The 18,083-nt window shown below is 35.4% G+C and overlaps 1 protein-coding gene across 3 annotated transcripts in view; it reads right to left on the bottom strand.

The window, feature by feature from the left end:
* The window catches only part of LOC129243078 (SEC14-like protein 2), a 40,143-nt gene extending 22,538 nt beyond the window's left edge, over window positions 1-17,605 (bottom strand). Inside the window, exons 1-2 of one of the 3 annotated variants that reach the window (XM_054880178.1) lie at window positions 16,753-17,605; window positions 16,450-16,685 (exon numbers count right to left, since the gene is read on the bottom strand). In XM_054880178.1, the coding sequence (XP_054736153.1) occupies window positions 16,450-16,512 (63 nt within the window). In that variant the 5' untranslated portion in view covers window positions 16,513-16,685; window positions 16,753-17,605. The remainder of the gene's footprint in view (window positions 1-16,449; window positions 16,686-16,752) is intronic. The other 2 variants (XM_054880177.1, XM_054880179.1) reach the window with 2 other exon arrangements.
* Between the last annotated feature and the right edge of the window lie 478 nt (window positions 17,606-18,083).

The following is an 18,083-nucleotide window of genomic DNA, read 5'->3' as shown; positions in this document are numbered from 1 at the left end:
CAGAATTGTCGATTTTGAAGTGAAGATCAGCCAGAAGAATTGCAAGAGCTACCATTGTATGCAGAAAAGGTCACAGTTTGGTGCGGTTTATGGGCTGGAGGTATCATTGGACCGTACTTCTTCAAAGATGCTGTGAATCGCAACGTAACTGTGAATGGTGAGCGCTACCGTGAAATGATATCCAACTGACTTGCATGACATGTGGTTTCAGCAAGACGGTGCCACATGCCACACAGCACGCGTAACAATGGACTTATTGAGAGGCGAGTTCGGTGAACATTTTATTTCACGTTCGGGACCTGTCAATTGGCCACCCAGATCGTGCGATATAACGCCTTTAGATTATTTTTTGTGGGGCTATGTTAAAGCTCATGTCTATTCAGACAAGCCTGCTTCAATTAACGCATTGGAAGACAACATTCAGATACCGGCCCAAACATTGGAAAGAGTATGCCAAAATTGGACTAAGCGGATGGACCATTTGAAGCGCAGTCGCGGTCAACATTTGCATGATATAATCTTCAAACATTAAATTATATGGACTGTACTATCGATTTAAATAAAAATTGCATGCATTTTTCTGAATTTTACGTGTGTTTTTTCGAAAAACTTTCCTATAGCTCTTAAATAATCACCCTTTACTTCCCAATGATACGTTCCGAAAGAAAACTGTGCATTTTTCTAAACTTTTCAAAGTTCTTAATCATATTTCAATTTTCTCTTTGACTTTAATAGTTCAACCTACTTGGGATTCTAAAAGGGTAACAGTTTGTGAGGTAGCTATGTATGTACCTTAAACTCTTAAAAAAGTAACACTATTTATATACAAATGCTAATGGAGTTTCGCATTTTCAATGCTTCTATTAAAAATACGCTATGCCCTAATAAAATCTTTTGTATTAATATTGCATATAAAGAATGTTTTCTTAAGAGTTTGAGAGTTTAAAATGGTAATATATATTTACAAAATTATAGATAATAAAAATAATGATAATACAAAACAGAAATTGACTTATTTTCGCTGAACGAGACACTTTGTACTAAATTAAAAATGATTTAAAGAAAAATCAACAATTGAAAAAAATGTGTAAGAAACCCTTAGATTTCAAATTTACAAATTTTCACAAATTTTGTCAAAGCGAAAACTTCAGAACTATTGAATTAACATTGCATCGATAATCGGACATTTTTTTTTTGAGAATGAGTCAGATAATAAGGAGAAAGTTCTGAGCTAGAACGATCAATCAATCTTAAAGCCGTATGTTGGTTTCCAAGCCGTATGTTGGCTGTTCAAATCCGGATCCCGTAGTGGTTTTTTAATTCGATCACGAGTTGTTTTCTCCTAAATTCTTTCTTCTTTGGCGAATTGCTTCACGTAAACGTCTCATAACGCCCAAAAATAGAACTTATTAACGTTCTAACGTTCTGGCGAAATTTCGTGGTGTCCATAAAAATCGTGAGCATCGCTTTCCTTTTGACTGAAAACGACGTGGTTTTAACGTTTTGGTTCATTTGGAGCTTTCTCCTCACTCGTCTGAGGTCTGAATGGCGTGAAGTACTGATAAACCTACGTCTTGTCTCCAGTAATGATGCGTTTGATGAATGTCGGGTCGGATTCTGCATTGGAAATTATGTTTTTGACCATATCAACGCGGTTCCTTTTTAACTTTTCCTAAAATGTAACAACACGGCACAAACCCAAATCGTTAACTAGAATGTTCTGAATGGATCCATTAGCAATGTTTAAGTCCTTTGCCTGCTCTCTGATGGTTAATTTGCGGCTATTATTCAACTTTTCTTTACTCTCTTTACCTAAACTTTATTGATGCTTTCACCAGTTTTCAATGTCGACGGCCTGCACCTATGTTTGTCATCCTCGATTGTCTCACGATCTCTTCTGAAGCCTGCATGCCAATCGTAAACGGTGGTTTTCTTTTGAGTACCATTAGCGAGGCAGTTGCACAACATTTCTAAGGTTTTCGCACCATTGAATCCATTTTTAATGCAAACTTTTTTTACCAACACGTTGTTGGGAATTCATATCCATTTTTAAAATAAATCGAAAACACGAGCACCGGTACATTTACTCAAGACGGCGTAGCTTTTACAACTGTCAAGCAATACCAATCAAATTTTGGTAGGAATGTTAATCACAGATGTGACAGCCTAACAAAAACAAAACAGAACTCAAATCAGTTGACTTACAGCGTCACCCGTCACCTGGCGGTTGTTCCGGGAACTTTTTGCTTCGAATGGTATTTTTTAAAGCACTTTTGTAGACACTAGTAAAAGGTCTATATTTGATTAAGACAGTGACGCCTTCCTCTTTCTTTGTTTTTCTTTACTATGCTTGGTAAATACATACATATGTATATTAGATATATCTAGATGCAATAATTTATTAACATAAATAAATATAAGGCATAGACAACCATAATTAGTTTGTGAAAGTACTTTGGACCTAAGTTTTATGCGTGCTATTAAGTTATTTATAGCATTTCTAGAGCATTCACACTTACACTATACATATGTACACAGTATGTATACTTACATATATAGATACGTATTTTACATATGCCCGTACTCCTTCTTATTGAAAATGAATATATGTGAATGATTTTTTTTTTGCATTTAAAATTGCAAATTAGAAATGTAGCAAGCGGAAAGTGAATAGGTTGACTTAATAAGTAAATGATTGAGTCGCCTAATGAAGTCACGTGGACGTATACTTGTACAAGTATGTAATATACTAGATGTTACCTACGTCTGCACTTGCAAAGTGTTTTTTCATAAAATTCAAAGTGTTAGCATAACAAAACCGAAGCTAAACTCATTACAAACATTTCCCTTACATCTCCAAACAACATGAATTTAATTCTAACACTGGGTTATAGATACATATAAGTTAATTTTCTTGCTTAATATATTAGTGTTTGATTTAACGCCGTCAAAACTTACGTACAGCATAAGAATGTAGAATTGTTCCTCTCTGACCACGTTTTTGGATTTATCTTGTTCTGGAGGTACGTATTAAAATTCTGGACTATTTCCTAACGTGGAAGACTCGATTCCACTTATTATGAGCTTAAATTTGTAAAATTTCGATAACTGTAGTCCCCGCTATTCTCTTTTATCACTTGTAAAGAAAATAATTTTACTTTCACACTTGCGCTCCACTGAGCGCTTTTATCGCCATCGAAATGGAATTATTTGTTCCCTTTAATTTGAAGGCCAAGTATTTATAATTTTACATTTCTGGGCCTTATAGTTCATGCTGTGCCAAAAGAGATTTTATAAAGTTGTTACACTCTGGTATGGGACGTATCACACTCACGAATTCAGCCCCCTTCGAAATATGTAAATATACCCCGTTGCAATATTATAAAAGCCCCACAGCTTGACAAGTTTTTACTCTATTTATTTTTTAGGTTCAATTATTTTTTTATGAAAAATTAAAGCTTATGCTATAATAAATTCTAGTACAATATTATATTATAACTGGTTTTAAACAAATATATTAAGATTGCTATGTCACGATGTACAGAGTACAAAGGTGGTGCTGAACTCCTATTACTATCCCTATCATTATTATTCCTATTACTATCCATCCATATCTATTACTATTGCTATGATTGACTTTGACATACTCGCTGTGTATGTTGTTTGTGTAGTTACTTCTATTTCATGCATTCATGTTTGAGTTTTCAAATTTTTCTCACGCAACTGCACCAGTGCGACATCACGCAATCTTGTGGTTATGTTATGTGAGCGCAGTCCTCCTCTCTCTTACTGACTATATAAAATGGTTGGCAAAGAGATTCTAATGCAATGGGAACATCATGACATGTGAAATGACAAGGAATGACTAGGGAGTGGAATTAACATATTACAAATTCTGTTTATTAATTAATTATTTGTTTATTATCTTTTTTTTTTAAATAACAAAGACATCCACTTTTGTTTACTAAAAATACGGCCAAAGTAATTGAATAAGTAAAAATTTAATCATTAGATTAAATTCATTCTATAAGCAATGAGTTTATTATAAATTATAAATTTTGTATTTTTAGTTCAATTCAACGTGTTTTATCATAATATTAAATAACTTTTGACATGATAACGTCTTATAATTCGACTTAGCCCGCTGCACGCACGAAAACATGTGTCGTTATCTTGCTCATTCGTCGTTATCTTGCTTAGGCGTCGTTACCTTGTTTGAACTGCAAGCGAAAGCGCGGAACAAACGACAAAGAGCACAATCGGCCCCCGCGTTCGGCAACGTTCGACATCTGGCTCTCTCCTACTTGAGTGAGCATATATATGTATGTATATGTATGTATATGCGCATATGTATATAAATTCACATATTTGTATTTGCATATGCCTTCTTCCTGTGTGTATGGTAATGAACCATTTCTCTGTTGAGAATAAGACGATGATGAGAAAAGTAGGAAATGAAAGGGAGTGTTTCGAGTGTAATATGTCTTGAAAAAGGCAAATCGATGATGTTGCCTCTTAGTGTTGTTGACTTATTAACGTCTGATGCATAATCGAAATTGAACATATCTTTCATGAATTTGATACATGTTTCGTCATTTTTCACGTTTGTGTAAATGTAACTTGACCTATTACATTGCGATTCCATTTACCTCCTTTTCTATATCCATACAAAATATCCATCAAACAAATAAAATTAAAATTTTGTTTTGAAAATTGCAACCATTACATCAGTATTTTCTTATGACGTTGTCACGTTAAACTATCGTCAGTAAACCGACTTTACAGACAACCTCTTTTTTACAGAAGCTTTATTTACATGCATATACTCTTAAGTGGTTACTACTTAGAAAGCTTAGCTAAGGATAAATAAAAATATTATTTACAATAATTTACTTACACTCTTGCTGGGCAAGACCGTTCACACTAGTCAGTTGTTAACTTTTTTATGAATCCATGTAAAACAAAGTATAGAATATAAGAACCATTTCGATATTTAAACCAAGATTTGAGCTCTATTTCAGCAACTTTGATATATCGAACTTGCTTTTCAATATTAAGAAACCGGATGGTAGAATAATAATGTATATTCTATATCAATTAACGATTAGTGTTGGTATACTACTAGTGGTATTCGACATTTGTTGCATTCGTAATATTTTCTTAGTACTTTTACAATTAATTAAGGTTTTTTTAGTGAGTCAATCCCAACGAATATAGTCACACCATACACACGCCTTCAGCTAGGCCACACAATAATTACACACTCCTATATATTTCAAGGCGTTCTATCCAACCTATGCTCTTTTTGCAACTCCACTCTGAGTATAAATCACCTTCTCTCTTCATGCCCTAATTAGACGTTGGCTAAACATCATCACTTACGCAATATCGACCATCTTGAAATATTAAAAAACCCAATCGAAGCCAGCATAACTATATTATATCACCATCTCAAAGACACTGATCTACTTCATCTGATCTAATCGAGCCATAATCAACCTGCCAGCGCTGCACTACTATCAGCTTATATAATAATTTTATTGTTATATAAACCTTTATAAAATAAAATAAAACAAAATAAATAAAAAAATTAGGTTTACATATATACATACATCGCAAACACCCTGTTGTAAAGTTCCCGCACAGCTAAATTACCTCTTCTTGTTAATTTAACTCCTCAAAAGACTTCATTTATAATAATATTCATAATAATACCTTTAAACATTTACATTGTACCGCAGATCCAGGCATATTTTTGTTACGATCAGCTAAGCAAAGAATACAAGGTACATAAAACCACGAGTGCAACCGACTTGCTTGTGTTGTATTAGCAGTAGTTTTGTATTTAAAAAGTGCATGTATTTTGTTATTAAAATTGTACTGCATTTACTACAAAAACCATACAAACCATAAATACGGAATATAAGGGCATATACAACACATATAGAATACCCCTACCAACTGTTTGCTCTGTTGATGAATTATTTCTGTAGTTGAGAGCTTAATAAATTCTCTCATTTATTACATGTGAACACTGTGTAGTTTTCATCATTTTTGGTAATGCAATGAGGTGTTGTTTTAGCTACCCCTCTAGTAAGCTTTTTAACTCAATGAAAATGCGTTCCTTGTCCACGCAGCTTTAACCAGTAGAGCGGTGACGAGGCTTAGTGGAATTTAAAATTTCTGATCAGTGGGGTCTATATAAATAGGTATCTGAACACAGTTGAATCTCGATTATCTGTGACTCCATTTTATTTAACCGTCATTTATTTCCAGCACACGGTAGAGAGAATGCAGAATAATCCATCACCTGCCTTTATTATTTATTTATTATTTATTATTCGTGTTGTATGAATTTGTATATGTTTATTTATTTTTTACTGTGTCGTATATAAAGCCATTTACTCAAAAAGAAATTAAAAGCTAAAGAGCAAAAGTACCTTGACCTTACTAAGAGTCTTAAGATAACGTAGTAAAAACACACACATTGTGTTGCGTGGCCAAACTCATTTAACCGAGATGTTCGGTTATACCTAATTAGCTCGGTCCCGATCATCCCGGATAATCGAGATTTAATTGCAATTGTCACCACACAAAAGGTAAGTTTCGGATTGTTTCAAGAAACCCACTCAGTAAAGGATTCCTATTGGAATGGATCGAAAATATCAGTTGTAGATCAAATTGCCTTACTTTGTATGAGCGTAACTTCAAAGGAAAGTCCTCAGCATACAGATTTAAACGAGTTGGGTTCATTGCATTATTTTCACTTATTATTAAGCCTACCCTTATAATTAACCAGGGTTGAGCATTTTGCGCTACCCACTAAATGGCAGCCCACTAATTTTTTAGTGGTAGTTAAAATAAGGGTTTCATTATAACTAAACCTTCAGTTTTCCAGTGTTTTAACTATCGACTTATTGCATTAATTATTTAGTGCACTATGCCCAACGGTAAATTAAAGTTATAAAGTATACTGCCCAATTAAATACAATTAAATGTATTTATATAAGTATAGTTATTATGGAAAAGTGTATGTCTAAGGCTCCGTCAGTTAATCAATAGATGCTTCATGCTAATTAATGCACTTTCTAGTGAACAGGTTTTGGTTGTTGTTGTTGTAACTGCATAAACATTCCCCATACTCAGGCGTTCGCGGGCAATAGAAAAAAGGTAAGTGTGAATGCGTCCTTCACCATAATACATAATAAATTTTCAGTGAAAAGGATGGGATTCTTTGTTTTTCAAAAAATTCTCAAAACGTGATCATATTTTTGAGATGCTAATAATCAAATCATTTTCTGCTTTACGCTTATTTCCCTCTTTAATTTCAACGTCCATCATGAAGTAGAACGTTAGTTATTAGGTAAGAACTGAGAAAGGGTTGAAGAAGAGAGGATGGCGCGTCGAAGTCTAGGCACGAAATTATTAACTGCTTTTATGAAACAACTTTTCTTCGGTTACCAAGACTCGAGCTCTTCAAGCTTTAGTACTTGGAATCAAATAAAAACAAAAATCTGAGATGTGTTGGACAATAACTTTGTTCAGCAAAAATTATCAGCACGATGTTCGTTTTTAAAAACATTTCATTGTTACTTTGTTGCAGAAAACAAGTAAAAATTTGTAGGAGGGTGCAGTTTAATGCGTAACTTGTCAGGTCTGGGTACTCTTGTTTTCTCTATTGAAACTCCATTCTTAATATACTATCACAGCAGTTCGTGTTTAGATGAGTGAGTTCCATTGACCGATCCAATTTCTTTTTACTATCCCTCTACGCTCATTGTCGGCTTCGAAGTTTAAGACTAAAAAGTAAGTTAATAGTTTTTCTTCCAAATTATGCAAGTTCGGTATCATGTAAGGAATGTGAGAACTTATGTTCTATAACGGATGGGATTGGGGTATTATCTTCAAAAATCTTATGAAGACTGAAAAATACTCAAATATATAGTTTTTTGCAGAGAAGTTGCTGTACGCAGCCTTTCAAATCACTAATATTTTGTGCTTTTATGGGCCCAGGAGGTTGCTAGATTTTTTAACTGGGAACCCTACAGGGTCCGGCACTCGAAGTGTAACCAATTAAAAAGGCCATAAATTTAGTTTGGGAAATTACTTTTATTCAATTTAAAATAGGTAAAAAATGTGTGAAAATAATACAAAATTAAGAATCAATTTACTTTTGCTCGATATAACCACCTTCTGCCTTGACTATGGACTTGAGACAATTCCAAAACGAATCGCAAACTGCCCGAATGTGACTTGCAGGTATTTTGGTCTACTCGCGGACAATGGCTTTTTTCAGCGCCTCGAGACTGGTGAATCTTTTAGTTCGGACCTTGTTCTCCAAAATAGCCCAAAGAGAATAATCCATCGCATTTGCGTCTGATGACTTTCAGAGCCATTGTGTGGACGTAATTAAGTTCGGATTGTGGTTTTTTAGCCATTCTTGGTTCATTAGAGCTTTGTAAGACGGGTTTGTCTGCCCACGGCTTCAAAGCAATCTCCAAAATACTTTCCGATTGGAGAGCGCCCATCTGCGATTACAGGGGCTCAAATCATTACCTGTGACGGGTACTGCCTCCTGGTGGCTAATTGATGGCTCAAATCCTCGTATGAACGGTCGGTCAAATAAAACCTATCTTTTTGGGAGTTCACGAATTGCTCAATTTGAAAAATTTTCTTGTCAGCAAAAAAAAAAACAATATTCGGAAATTGACCGCTTTCGGCCAAGCGAAGCAACAAATCATTCAAATATATTTCATGCCACAACAAAGATCATAAAACCTAAAATTTCAAACTTTGTACAAACATATAAAAAAATAAAAAAAAAATCAACTAATTTTCATCAAAACTCCGGATATATATATTTTATATAATAAAGTGGTAAATTTGGTATAATCGGGTACCAGTTTAAAGTTGCTTAAAATCCATGTTGATTTGTAATAGTTTTTTTTGTTGCCGATGCTATACGTTTTTTTCCATACAACGACTGCTCGATTTTTTTATATGGATAAAATGCATAAGACCGCTAGTAGCATAAAAAATGTATAATATTTGGTCACACTTTCAATAAAATAATTTTATGTGACCTTGGTCGAGGTAGTTTTGAGAGTTACGAATACTGATAACGGCACTAATTTATTTAATAAAACTCAAGAACGAGAAGCTGTCAAAAGTAAATAAATAAATAATCAACTGGGTTAGAGCAATTTTTTGTATTTAACGATTATAATTAACCAGTTAAATAACTACGAGGGGGGTTCAATAAGTCACCGTGTTAGAAATGCAGACACTATTTTTTAAAACATTTTTTTGTTTTTTATTTTTTAACATAGTCCCCCTTTAGAAAGATACACCTCTCCCAACGCTCTGGCCATTTTTAACCCTTCCAAAAAGTAGGATTTTTCGAACTTCACAAAATACGCCTTTGTCTCGCGATGACTTTCTCGTTTGAACTAAATTTTTTCCCGTGAGCCATTTCTTCATGTTTGGAATAAGAACAAGTAGCAGGGAGCCAGATGGGGTGAATACGGGGAGTGCGGCAGCAATTCATAACGCAATTCATGTGGTTTGGCGGCGAAAACTCCGAATGAATGTGCTAGTGCGTTATCGTGGTGAAACAGCACCTTCTTTACGGCATTGTTTCCTTCAATTTTGTCACTGTAGTATTGTCCAGTGATTGTTCTTGCTTTTTTCTAAAAAATCTATGCGGATGACGCCGTTCGCATCCCAAAAAATCGTCGCCATGATCTTTCCGGCCGATGGGACTGTCTTCGCCCGCAAAAATGTAAAGGCGAGAATATGTGCATACTGTTGTTACCGAAAAAAGCTTTGGAGCAGATTTATCGAGAAAAGTCCATTGTTTTTATTGTTCCTTAGTTTCTTCGGATCTTGCTCAAATTGCTCCAGACACTGCTTCGAAGTTAACAGTTAAGTTTTTGCTTGTGAGCAATCGCAATCACCCATCGGGCCGACAATTTTTCCATCACCAACTTATCATGTAAAATATTAATTGCCGTTCCGGCCGGCACACCTAAGGCCTCTATTACTTCGCGCACTTTTGTTCGTCGATTAGGGAGAATCATGTCGTGAACTTTTTGAATGATTTCCTCGGTAACCACATCTGCTGGGCGTTCTGGTCGCTCCTCATAAAAAACGGATGTTCGCAGACGTGTAAATTCGTTGAACTAATATCTAACTGTGGTAATAAATAGATGGCGAAGTGTCCCCATAAACAACACCCAACTTTTTATCTTTTTTTTAACTCCTTGCATTTTGTCCCATCCAAAAACAAAAAACGAAGTACCGAACGGTAATGCTCTTTCTCCATCTTAGCGAAAATCACGAAACACATCTTACTCGAATTGATGGCAAACACAAACTAACCTATCAATCAGTCTGAAATTTGTTTTGCCGTCGTTTGATAGACGGTATGCTAATACCAACTTCCTTCAGGCCCGCGTACTTATTGAACCGCCCTCGTGTATTCTAGGCAAATACGAAAATATCATTAAGAGGATCTCACTCAAAACAAAAGCATCCAAAATTGCATAACTTATTAAATTCGTTAGATTGGCAGCATATTTATAAATACGTGATACGAAAAATAATGATGAGTAAAACCAATAAAAATAAGAACAATTAAAGATTTAAAGATTATATATGTACATATGTATATACAGGGTGGGCCATATAGCGTTTGCTTTTTGAATCACCTATTTTTTTGAGAATGGTAACACAAATGACATGTCAATGTGTTCATAATTTACGCTTAAACAAAATTGGGAAATATTGAAAACCTATTTCCAAAGTGGTGAGTCTTCTTCTTATTTTCTGAGGAAGCTCATTTTCACATCGGTGGCTACGTCAATAAGCAAAATTGTCGAATTTGGGGCTCGGAAAATCCACACGTTATTGTAGAGAAGAAAATGTATCCACAACGAGTCACTGTTTGGTGCGGTTTTTAGTCTGGCGGCATCATCGCGTTGCCGTGACATGCTCAACGAGTTGTTTTCAAAAATTGAAGAGGATGACATAGACGACATTTGGTTTCAACAGGACGGTGCAATTTGTCACACTGCCAAAGTTACACTCGAACTTTTGGCTACCGTTTTTGAAAACCGAATAATCAGCCGAAATTCCGATATCAATTGGTCGCCTCGGAGCTGTGATTTAAGCCCGTTGGACTATTTTTTGTGCGGAGCCGTTAAGAATAAATGCTATGCGAACCATCCAGAGACGATTGATGCTTTAAAACACGAAATCGAAGTTGCCTTTCATGAAATTGGAGCCTCAACAATCGAAAATGTGCTTAGAAATTGGGTTGATCGAATTGCCTACTGTAAAGCCAGTCGTGGCAGTCATTTGAACGATATTATTTTTCATTCATAAATGACAATGTTCAATCTTTAAAATAAAAAAAAGTTTGAAAAAATATTGATTAGTTTTTTTTTATAGCCGATTCAAAAATCAAATTTTACCTCGCCCACCCTATATTAAAATTTACGCTGTGATATATTTGCAAAGATTTCAATGGCACCTACATACACACACATATTTACATACAATTCATATAGCTTGGTCTCCCAACATGCTAGAATTTGCCAGAAGTAGGTACAAATATGAAAGTAAATGAGCTGCTCTATCTATGTTGGAAGTTGCAAGATTTTGCTCGAAGAATTTTTGCTGGCAAATCTTATAAAGCGTCAAAGCAGCAAATTGGAAGTAACGTAAGTCAGAAGAGAAATGCAAGAACTATACATTTTTATATTGATAAAAATATAATGATTGCAACAAATTATTCCTTAATTTTCAGGTTTTATAGGGTATATATGCTTCTTTCGTCCAAGTGGGCCCATTTTCTGGGCAACCATTACAACCTAACTTAACCTGACGTTCAGGTTTCAGGTTTACTATGTATGTATATGTTTGTATATGTAACTTTAAACTTCTGAAGAAGTAGTCGCCATCGACACTTGGACCGCAGCTGTGGCGGAAGCGATGGATTCATATAGCAAAGTGACTTGAGCTGAATTAGCCCACGGGCGATTTCGTTAATATTATATAACGTTGAGATTGATATAGACATATACATATATGCTAAAATACTGAGAATGATGGGTGGAGTCTATTTCGCGTAAGTCCGTCCGTGCGCACGATAACTAGAACAAAAATTACTATATTTCAATGAAACTTAGTATACATATTACACTTTATTTAGGAAAGTTTGATATTGAAAATGGGCGTATTCGGTCAGTAACCGTGCCCACCTGCCATATAACGGTAATTTTCAGAAACGAAAAAAGTGATATCTCTTTTATAAACAAATGAAGAAGTACAAAAAAAGTATGACACAAGTAAAATTTTCGAAAAATGGCCGTATCCATATCCTTTTTTGGGCAAATTAATAAAACCTCAGTGAAACTCGTCAAGACTTGGTACACGAAACCACGCCCACTCTTTATACGCTTATGTGTTACAAAATTTCCGTCCGACCGTCTGATGTTAGAAGCTATGACTGCCATTCTCTATGCATGAATTTGATTGATTTCAAAAATTAACATCCAGTCCAAATACAATAAAATTTTACTAAAATGTGCGTGGGTATATAAAGGCAGTTCGAACTTCTTTACTTGTTGTATTAATTTTTGGCGTATTGAATAACCATTTCGATTAACAACATTTTTATTATTATATGAATGAATGGTTTAAAATTTTTTGTGGTCGATCTTTACCTCTTGGGCGATGCTACGACTACTAACATGTGACGTTCCTGTCTGACCCAGGCGCATCTTTAACATCAAAAATGCCAGAACTGAATCGGCGAAACCAAAATTGCACGTAATTAGGTGTTACAGTATCGGTACCATAAACACTATTCACAATTTCAGCCACAAATGGCTTGGCTTGCATTTTCGCCTTTATCAAAGAAAAACTGTAAAATGTACCGAATTTTCTCTTTGTTGGCTTGCATTGTTAACACCCTGTTACTCACAACTTTAGATCACTTCATTTGTGGAACAACGTCATGAGGCACACCACAAATAGGAGGAGAAGATCGGTCAAACACCCAATAAAGGATGTACGGGCCAATTACACATATTATAAATATATAAATATATATAGGTATGCACGTACATATTTTTTGTTTTATTTAAATGTTTGCCTAGTTATTTCTAGCAAATGCCTCCGAGTCTCAATTTCTACTGAATAAACAAATTCTTTGGTCCGACCCGAAACATAAAAACCTCCTTCTAAATCATCGCTATAAAAAGTATGCATTTTTTAATTTAGTTAAGTATTATCGTCAGGAAAAAATAAACTAAAAATTAATCTTTAATTTCACCACAAATCTGCGGTTACTGTGAGCCCTAAATAAAGTAAATATGGACGTAGTACCGTTAACTCTTATCTCCGAAACCTTTGTTCAAAAGTACACAAACATTTGATTTATACAACAATTTTTGAAGCTCAGGGCTCCTATTTATTATTAATTACTTCTAAGCAAATCAAACAAGAATCATTACATGGTGAAGTATGACGTGTTAAATGAGTTTGGTTTACAGTTAAAAATGGTTTTCCGATTAGTTTTTTAAACATCTAGGAACGCTTCTCAAAATAATATAAGCAGTACATTTACCTCAATCTAATCTTCTGCAAACATTAAGAATATATTTAAATACGAGGGCGGTTCAATAAGTAGCTGTGTTTGATGACAGAGCGCGTTCCTGAGGGAATTTGGTGTTAGCATCGTGTGCTGCCATCTATCAACTGACGGCAAAACAAATTTCACACTGATTGATAGGTTAGTTTGGATTTGGCAGCTATTCGAGTAAGATGTGTTTCGTGATTTTCGCTAAGATGGAGAAAGAGCAGTATCGTTCGGTACTCGCTTTTTGTTTTTGGATAGGAAAAAATGCGAGGAGATAACAGCAAAGTTGGGTGTTGTTTATGGGGACATTTCGCCATCTATGACCACAGTTATATTAGTTATTGGTTAAACGAGGGCGAACACCCGTTTTTGATGAGGATCGACCTGGAGGCCCGGCACACATGGTTTCCGAAGAAATCATTCAAAAAGACCACGACATGATTCTCGCTAATTGACCATTCGTAGAAGTGCGCGGTGTGTCGGCCAGAATGGCAATTAATATTTTTCATGATAAGTTCGCGATGAAAAAATTGTTGGCCCCATGGATGCCGCGATTGTTCACAAGCAACAATAAGCGGATGCGGCTGTTAACTTCGAATCAGTGTTTGGAGCAATTTAAGCGAGATCCGAAAGAATTTTTGCGTCAAGTTGCCACCGTTGATGAAACCTTGATTCATCATTACATACCAGAGACTAAGCAACAATCAAAACAATAGATTTCTCTCGATGCATCTGCTCCAAAGAGAAGACAGTCCCATCGACCGGGAAGGTCATGGCGACGATTTTTTGGGATGCCAACGGCGTCATCCTCGTGGATCTTTTTAGAAAAAGTAAGAACGATCACTGGCCAATACCACAGTCAGTTATTGGAACGCTTTCACAAAAAACTGAAGGAGGCATGGCTGCATTTGGCGAAAAAGAAGGTTATGTTTCACCACGTGAACGCACCAGCACTTTCATCCTATATAACAAATAGATACTTTAGAGTAAAGCAAAAGCAGGCGTATTCGGAAATAAAACAAATATTGGCCGGAGTACCACAAGGCAGCATACTCGGCCCAGTACTGTAGCTACTCTATACCGCAGACCTACCAGTATCGAAAATGTGCAAAGTAGCTACATTCGCTGACGATACATGCATCTTAGCCGTTGGATCAACTGAAAACGAATCCATCCAGAAACTGCAGAAGTCCATTGACGAAGTAGTCACATGGACTGAAAATTGGAACATAAAGCTAAACGAAACCAAATCAGTTCACGTGGATTTTACTAATAAAAAAATTATCTACAAACCAGTTCATATTTTGTCAGCAATAGTGCCAAATGCTAATAGTGCAAAGTTTCTAGGCATGACTTTATATGTAAAGCTCAAGTGGAAAGAGCACGTGAAAATCAAAGCTGCTGAGCTGAATCTAAAGACGCAAAAACTCCAATGGCTAATTGGCAGAAACTCTGAGCTATCAACTCAAAATAAACTCCTCATATACAACCAAGTCAACCAAGTCATCAATTATGGCGATGTACTGCAAAGACCAACATCGACATTATACAGCGCCTCCAAAATAGAGTAATCAGGGGAATCGTTAAAGCTCCCTCGTACGTGCGTAATGAAGATCTGCACAAGGATTTAAATTTAAAAACCGTCTCAGACACAGCCAATTTCTGTGCAGTTAAGCATGCTGAAAAATTAAAAAAACACATTAACGCAGAAGCTTCCGTACTAAGCGATGAAGCAACTGTAAAAAGAAGATTGAAAAGAAAGAAACCTCAAGACTTAGTTGTCAATATTGTTTAAGCTACTTCAAATTGTGAAATGAAAATTACTTATTAGTTTTATACTAGGTGTAATCTTTATGGAATGTAAATAAAAATTTATAACATTTCAATAAAAAAAAAAAACAAAAAAAAAAAATTTCATCCGTAGTTGTCGTCGCCAAACTGCATGAATTGCGTTTTGAATTGCTGCCATACCCCCCGTATTCACCCCATCTGCCTCCCTGCGACTTTCCTTGTTTTCCTAGTGGCTCACGTGGACAAAATTCAGTTCAAATGAGGAAGTCATCGCCGAGACAGAGGCGTATTTTGGAGAGTTCGACAAATCTATTTTTTGCAGGGGTTAAAAAAAACGGCCGAAGCGTTGGCAGAAGTGATTCTTTCTAAAAGGAGACTATGTTGAAAAAAATGGTGTCTTCATTTCTAACACGAGTACTTCTTGAACCCCCCTCGTACATACATATATAAACACGGAAAATTTCTTCGAGTTTGTACTGTGATAGCTTCGAAACGTTGGCTGTTTTTGTGAACTTAGCGTTAACTGTTGCTTACTCTTTCCAAAATATCATCATATCAAAATTTCAAAAGCAACAATTCCATTTGTCAGCTTTTTCAATTTTCAGAACAATACTATGTTTTGTTTACATTGCGCATTAAATAATAAATAAACGATTTTTGGAATACGAAATGGTTGCAAGAAATGTGATAATCGGTTTGGTTGTCAGATTGTTATTGTATTAAAGAGAAGGAACCCATACTAGTTCGTTTTGCTCATTTAATTCCAAATACCAGTTTGCAATATATACATAGTTTAAGTACCTGCTGGGTATTCATGCACACGTATGTATTTTATATTGCCTCAACTAGCAATCACTACAACATTGAACTTTCGTGCCAAATATTCCTATGCACTATACATAGTAGTTCGATGTAAACAATTACCGTCTATAAACGTATTAAGTACGCTATTCTATTTAAAAAAAAAAACTACTAGCACTCAATATCTCTTGCCAATAAATCGATTTGCTCACCTGCTTCAAAGTAGTTTCCTGTTCATCGCTGATACTTGGTATGCTGGACATTTCGGTGTTCATGCGTATATGGCGTTAATGTTTAAAATAGTAATTATATTTATTCTTTATTTATTTACTTATGTATGCTTGGAGGTACTGTAGTTTTTGGCTTTCGACTTGCGTGTAAAATTTTAATTGTTAATTTTTCTCTTTGTATGTTTGTATTTATCTGAGTTAAACGCGTGGTGTTTTCGCTGTGTGAAGGTAAGAAAATAAATGATTAAATTACAAATAGCCTGAATGAGATTCTATTTGTTTTACCGGCCGATTGCGTGCTTCGACACTCACCCGATATCCGAGCTTATATGTAAGTATGTTATATGTTTTCGCTTTTGTTCTTGTTATTTATCACTCTTTTGTTTAGCTTTTATACTTGTATATTCTTTGTAGTTTTACATATGAAACTTCGCATTTACCCGTATACTTTGCCTCACATTAAATTCTCGTCAAGTGCCTATGTATTTTTTCTCTGTTTGTCATTGAGCTTTTGCGTTGAACTGCCAAATAATGAAGGTTTCACTTTGTCACAATAAATGAATTATAAATATTTATTTTATGTACTACTTTTTTTGGCGCTTTCTTTAAAATGCGCTACTGCAATGTAAACAAAGCAATTTTCTCTCACTTTCTCATAATTTAGGTTTATTATGCTACGGAACGATGGGTAATTTTGTGTAATTTCGTTTCACTGTTATTGTCATTGAAAGCAAGAGTCGTTTGAAGGCAAGCAAGCATTCGTCACACAACTTGTAAGAATTCTCTACAGCTGCTGCACTTTGGTATTTTTGTCGTTTTCTTCTTTCCTTCCTTTTTAATCAAATTGCGCTTGTCTCGAGACTGTAACCAAAATTATCCAACTTGGTACTCTGATGTTTTTAGGTGCACCTCAAGAAGTCTTTCGAATTGTTTAGCTACGCGTTTCTTTAGAAACTAATACGGAACTGGCTTATGCACTGATATAAAAGCATTGTACAGATCCATTTCTGTACAATGTATAAAAGTGTATGCTAAACGCCGCCAAGCACATTAAGGTTTCAGTTGAACTTGTCTCTTGTCTCTTGATTGTTGGTTGTGGCTTGTTGGCTATTGCATGTAGAGTGAGCTGCCAACAAGTGCGCGAGCGCGAGACTACGTTCGAAGCCAGTTGTTATCGGGCACGATTGATGCCCCTAAATAAAGTGGCACTGTAGGAAATTATTTCGCCGCTCGCTATGCATAAATATGTACATACATACGTAGAATTATAGGTACGAGTATATTTATACGAATTGTATGTATGCGGTTCAGAAGACGATTGTAACTGCTGTATGCGAATACAAATGAAGCGAATGAGAATGCTTTGTGAGTACAAAGAATATAATTGTGGCTGACTCATTTTCTATGTATGTAGTAAGTATGTATGCTGACACATGTGGATATATACATATGCAAATAAATTGCTAAAAAAAATAAAAATCCAGAAAGGTAAATTAGTGTGAATTCACATCACCGTTTTGGCTTCTAATGTTGGTTGTATGGCATGTAGCGCAGCTGAGATGGAAATATGGATTCACCGGTGGAAATTCGCATTTTCAACCAAGGGTTTTCAGTGC

The sequence above is a fragment of the Anastrepha obliqua genome, chromosome 3 (genome assembly GCF_027943255.1).
Source record: "Anastrepha obliqua isolate idAnaObli1 chromosome 3, idAnaObli1_1.0, whole genome shotgun sequence".
Lineage (NCBI taxonomy): Eukaryota > Metazoa > Arthropoda > Insecta > Diptera > Tephritidae > Anastrepha > Anastrepha obliqua.
The sequence above is the reverse complement of the archived record's forward strand: the minus strand, read 5'-3'. Positions and strand labels throughout refer to the sequence as shown.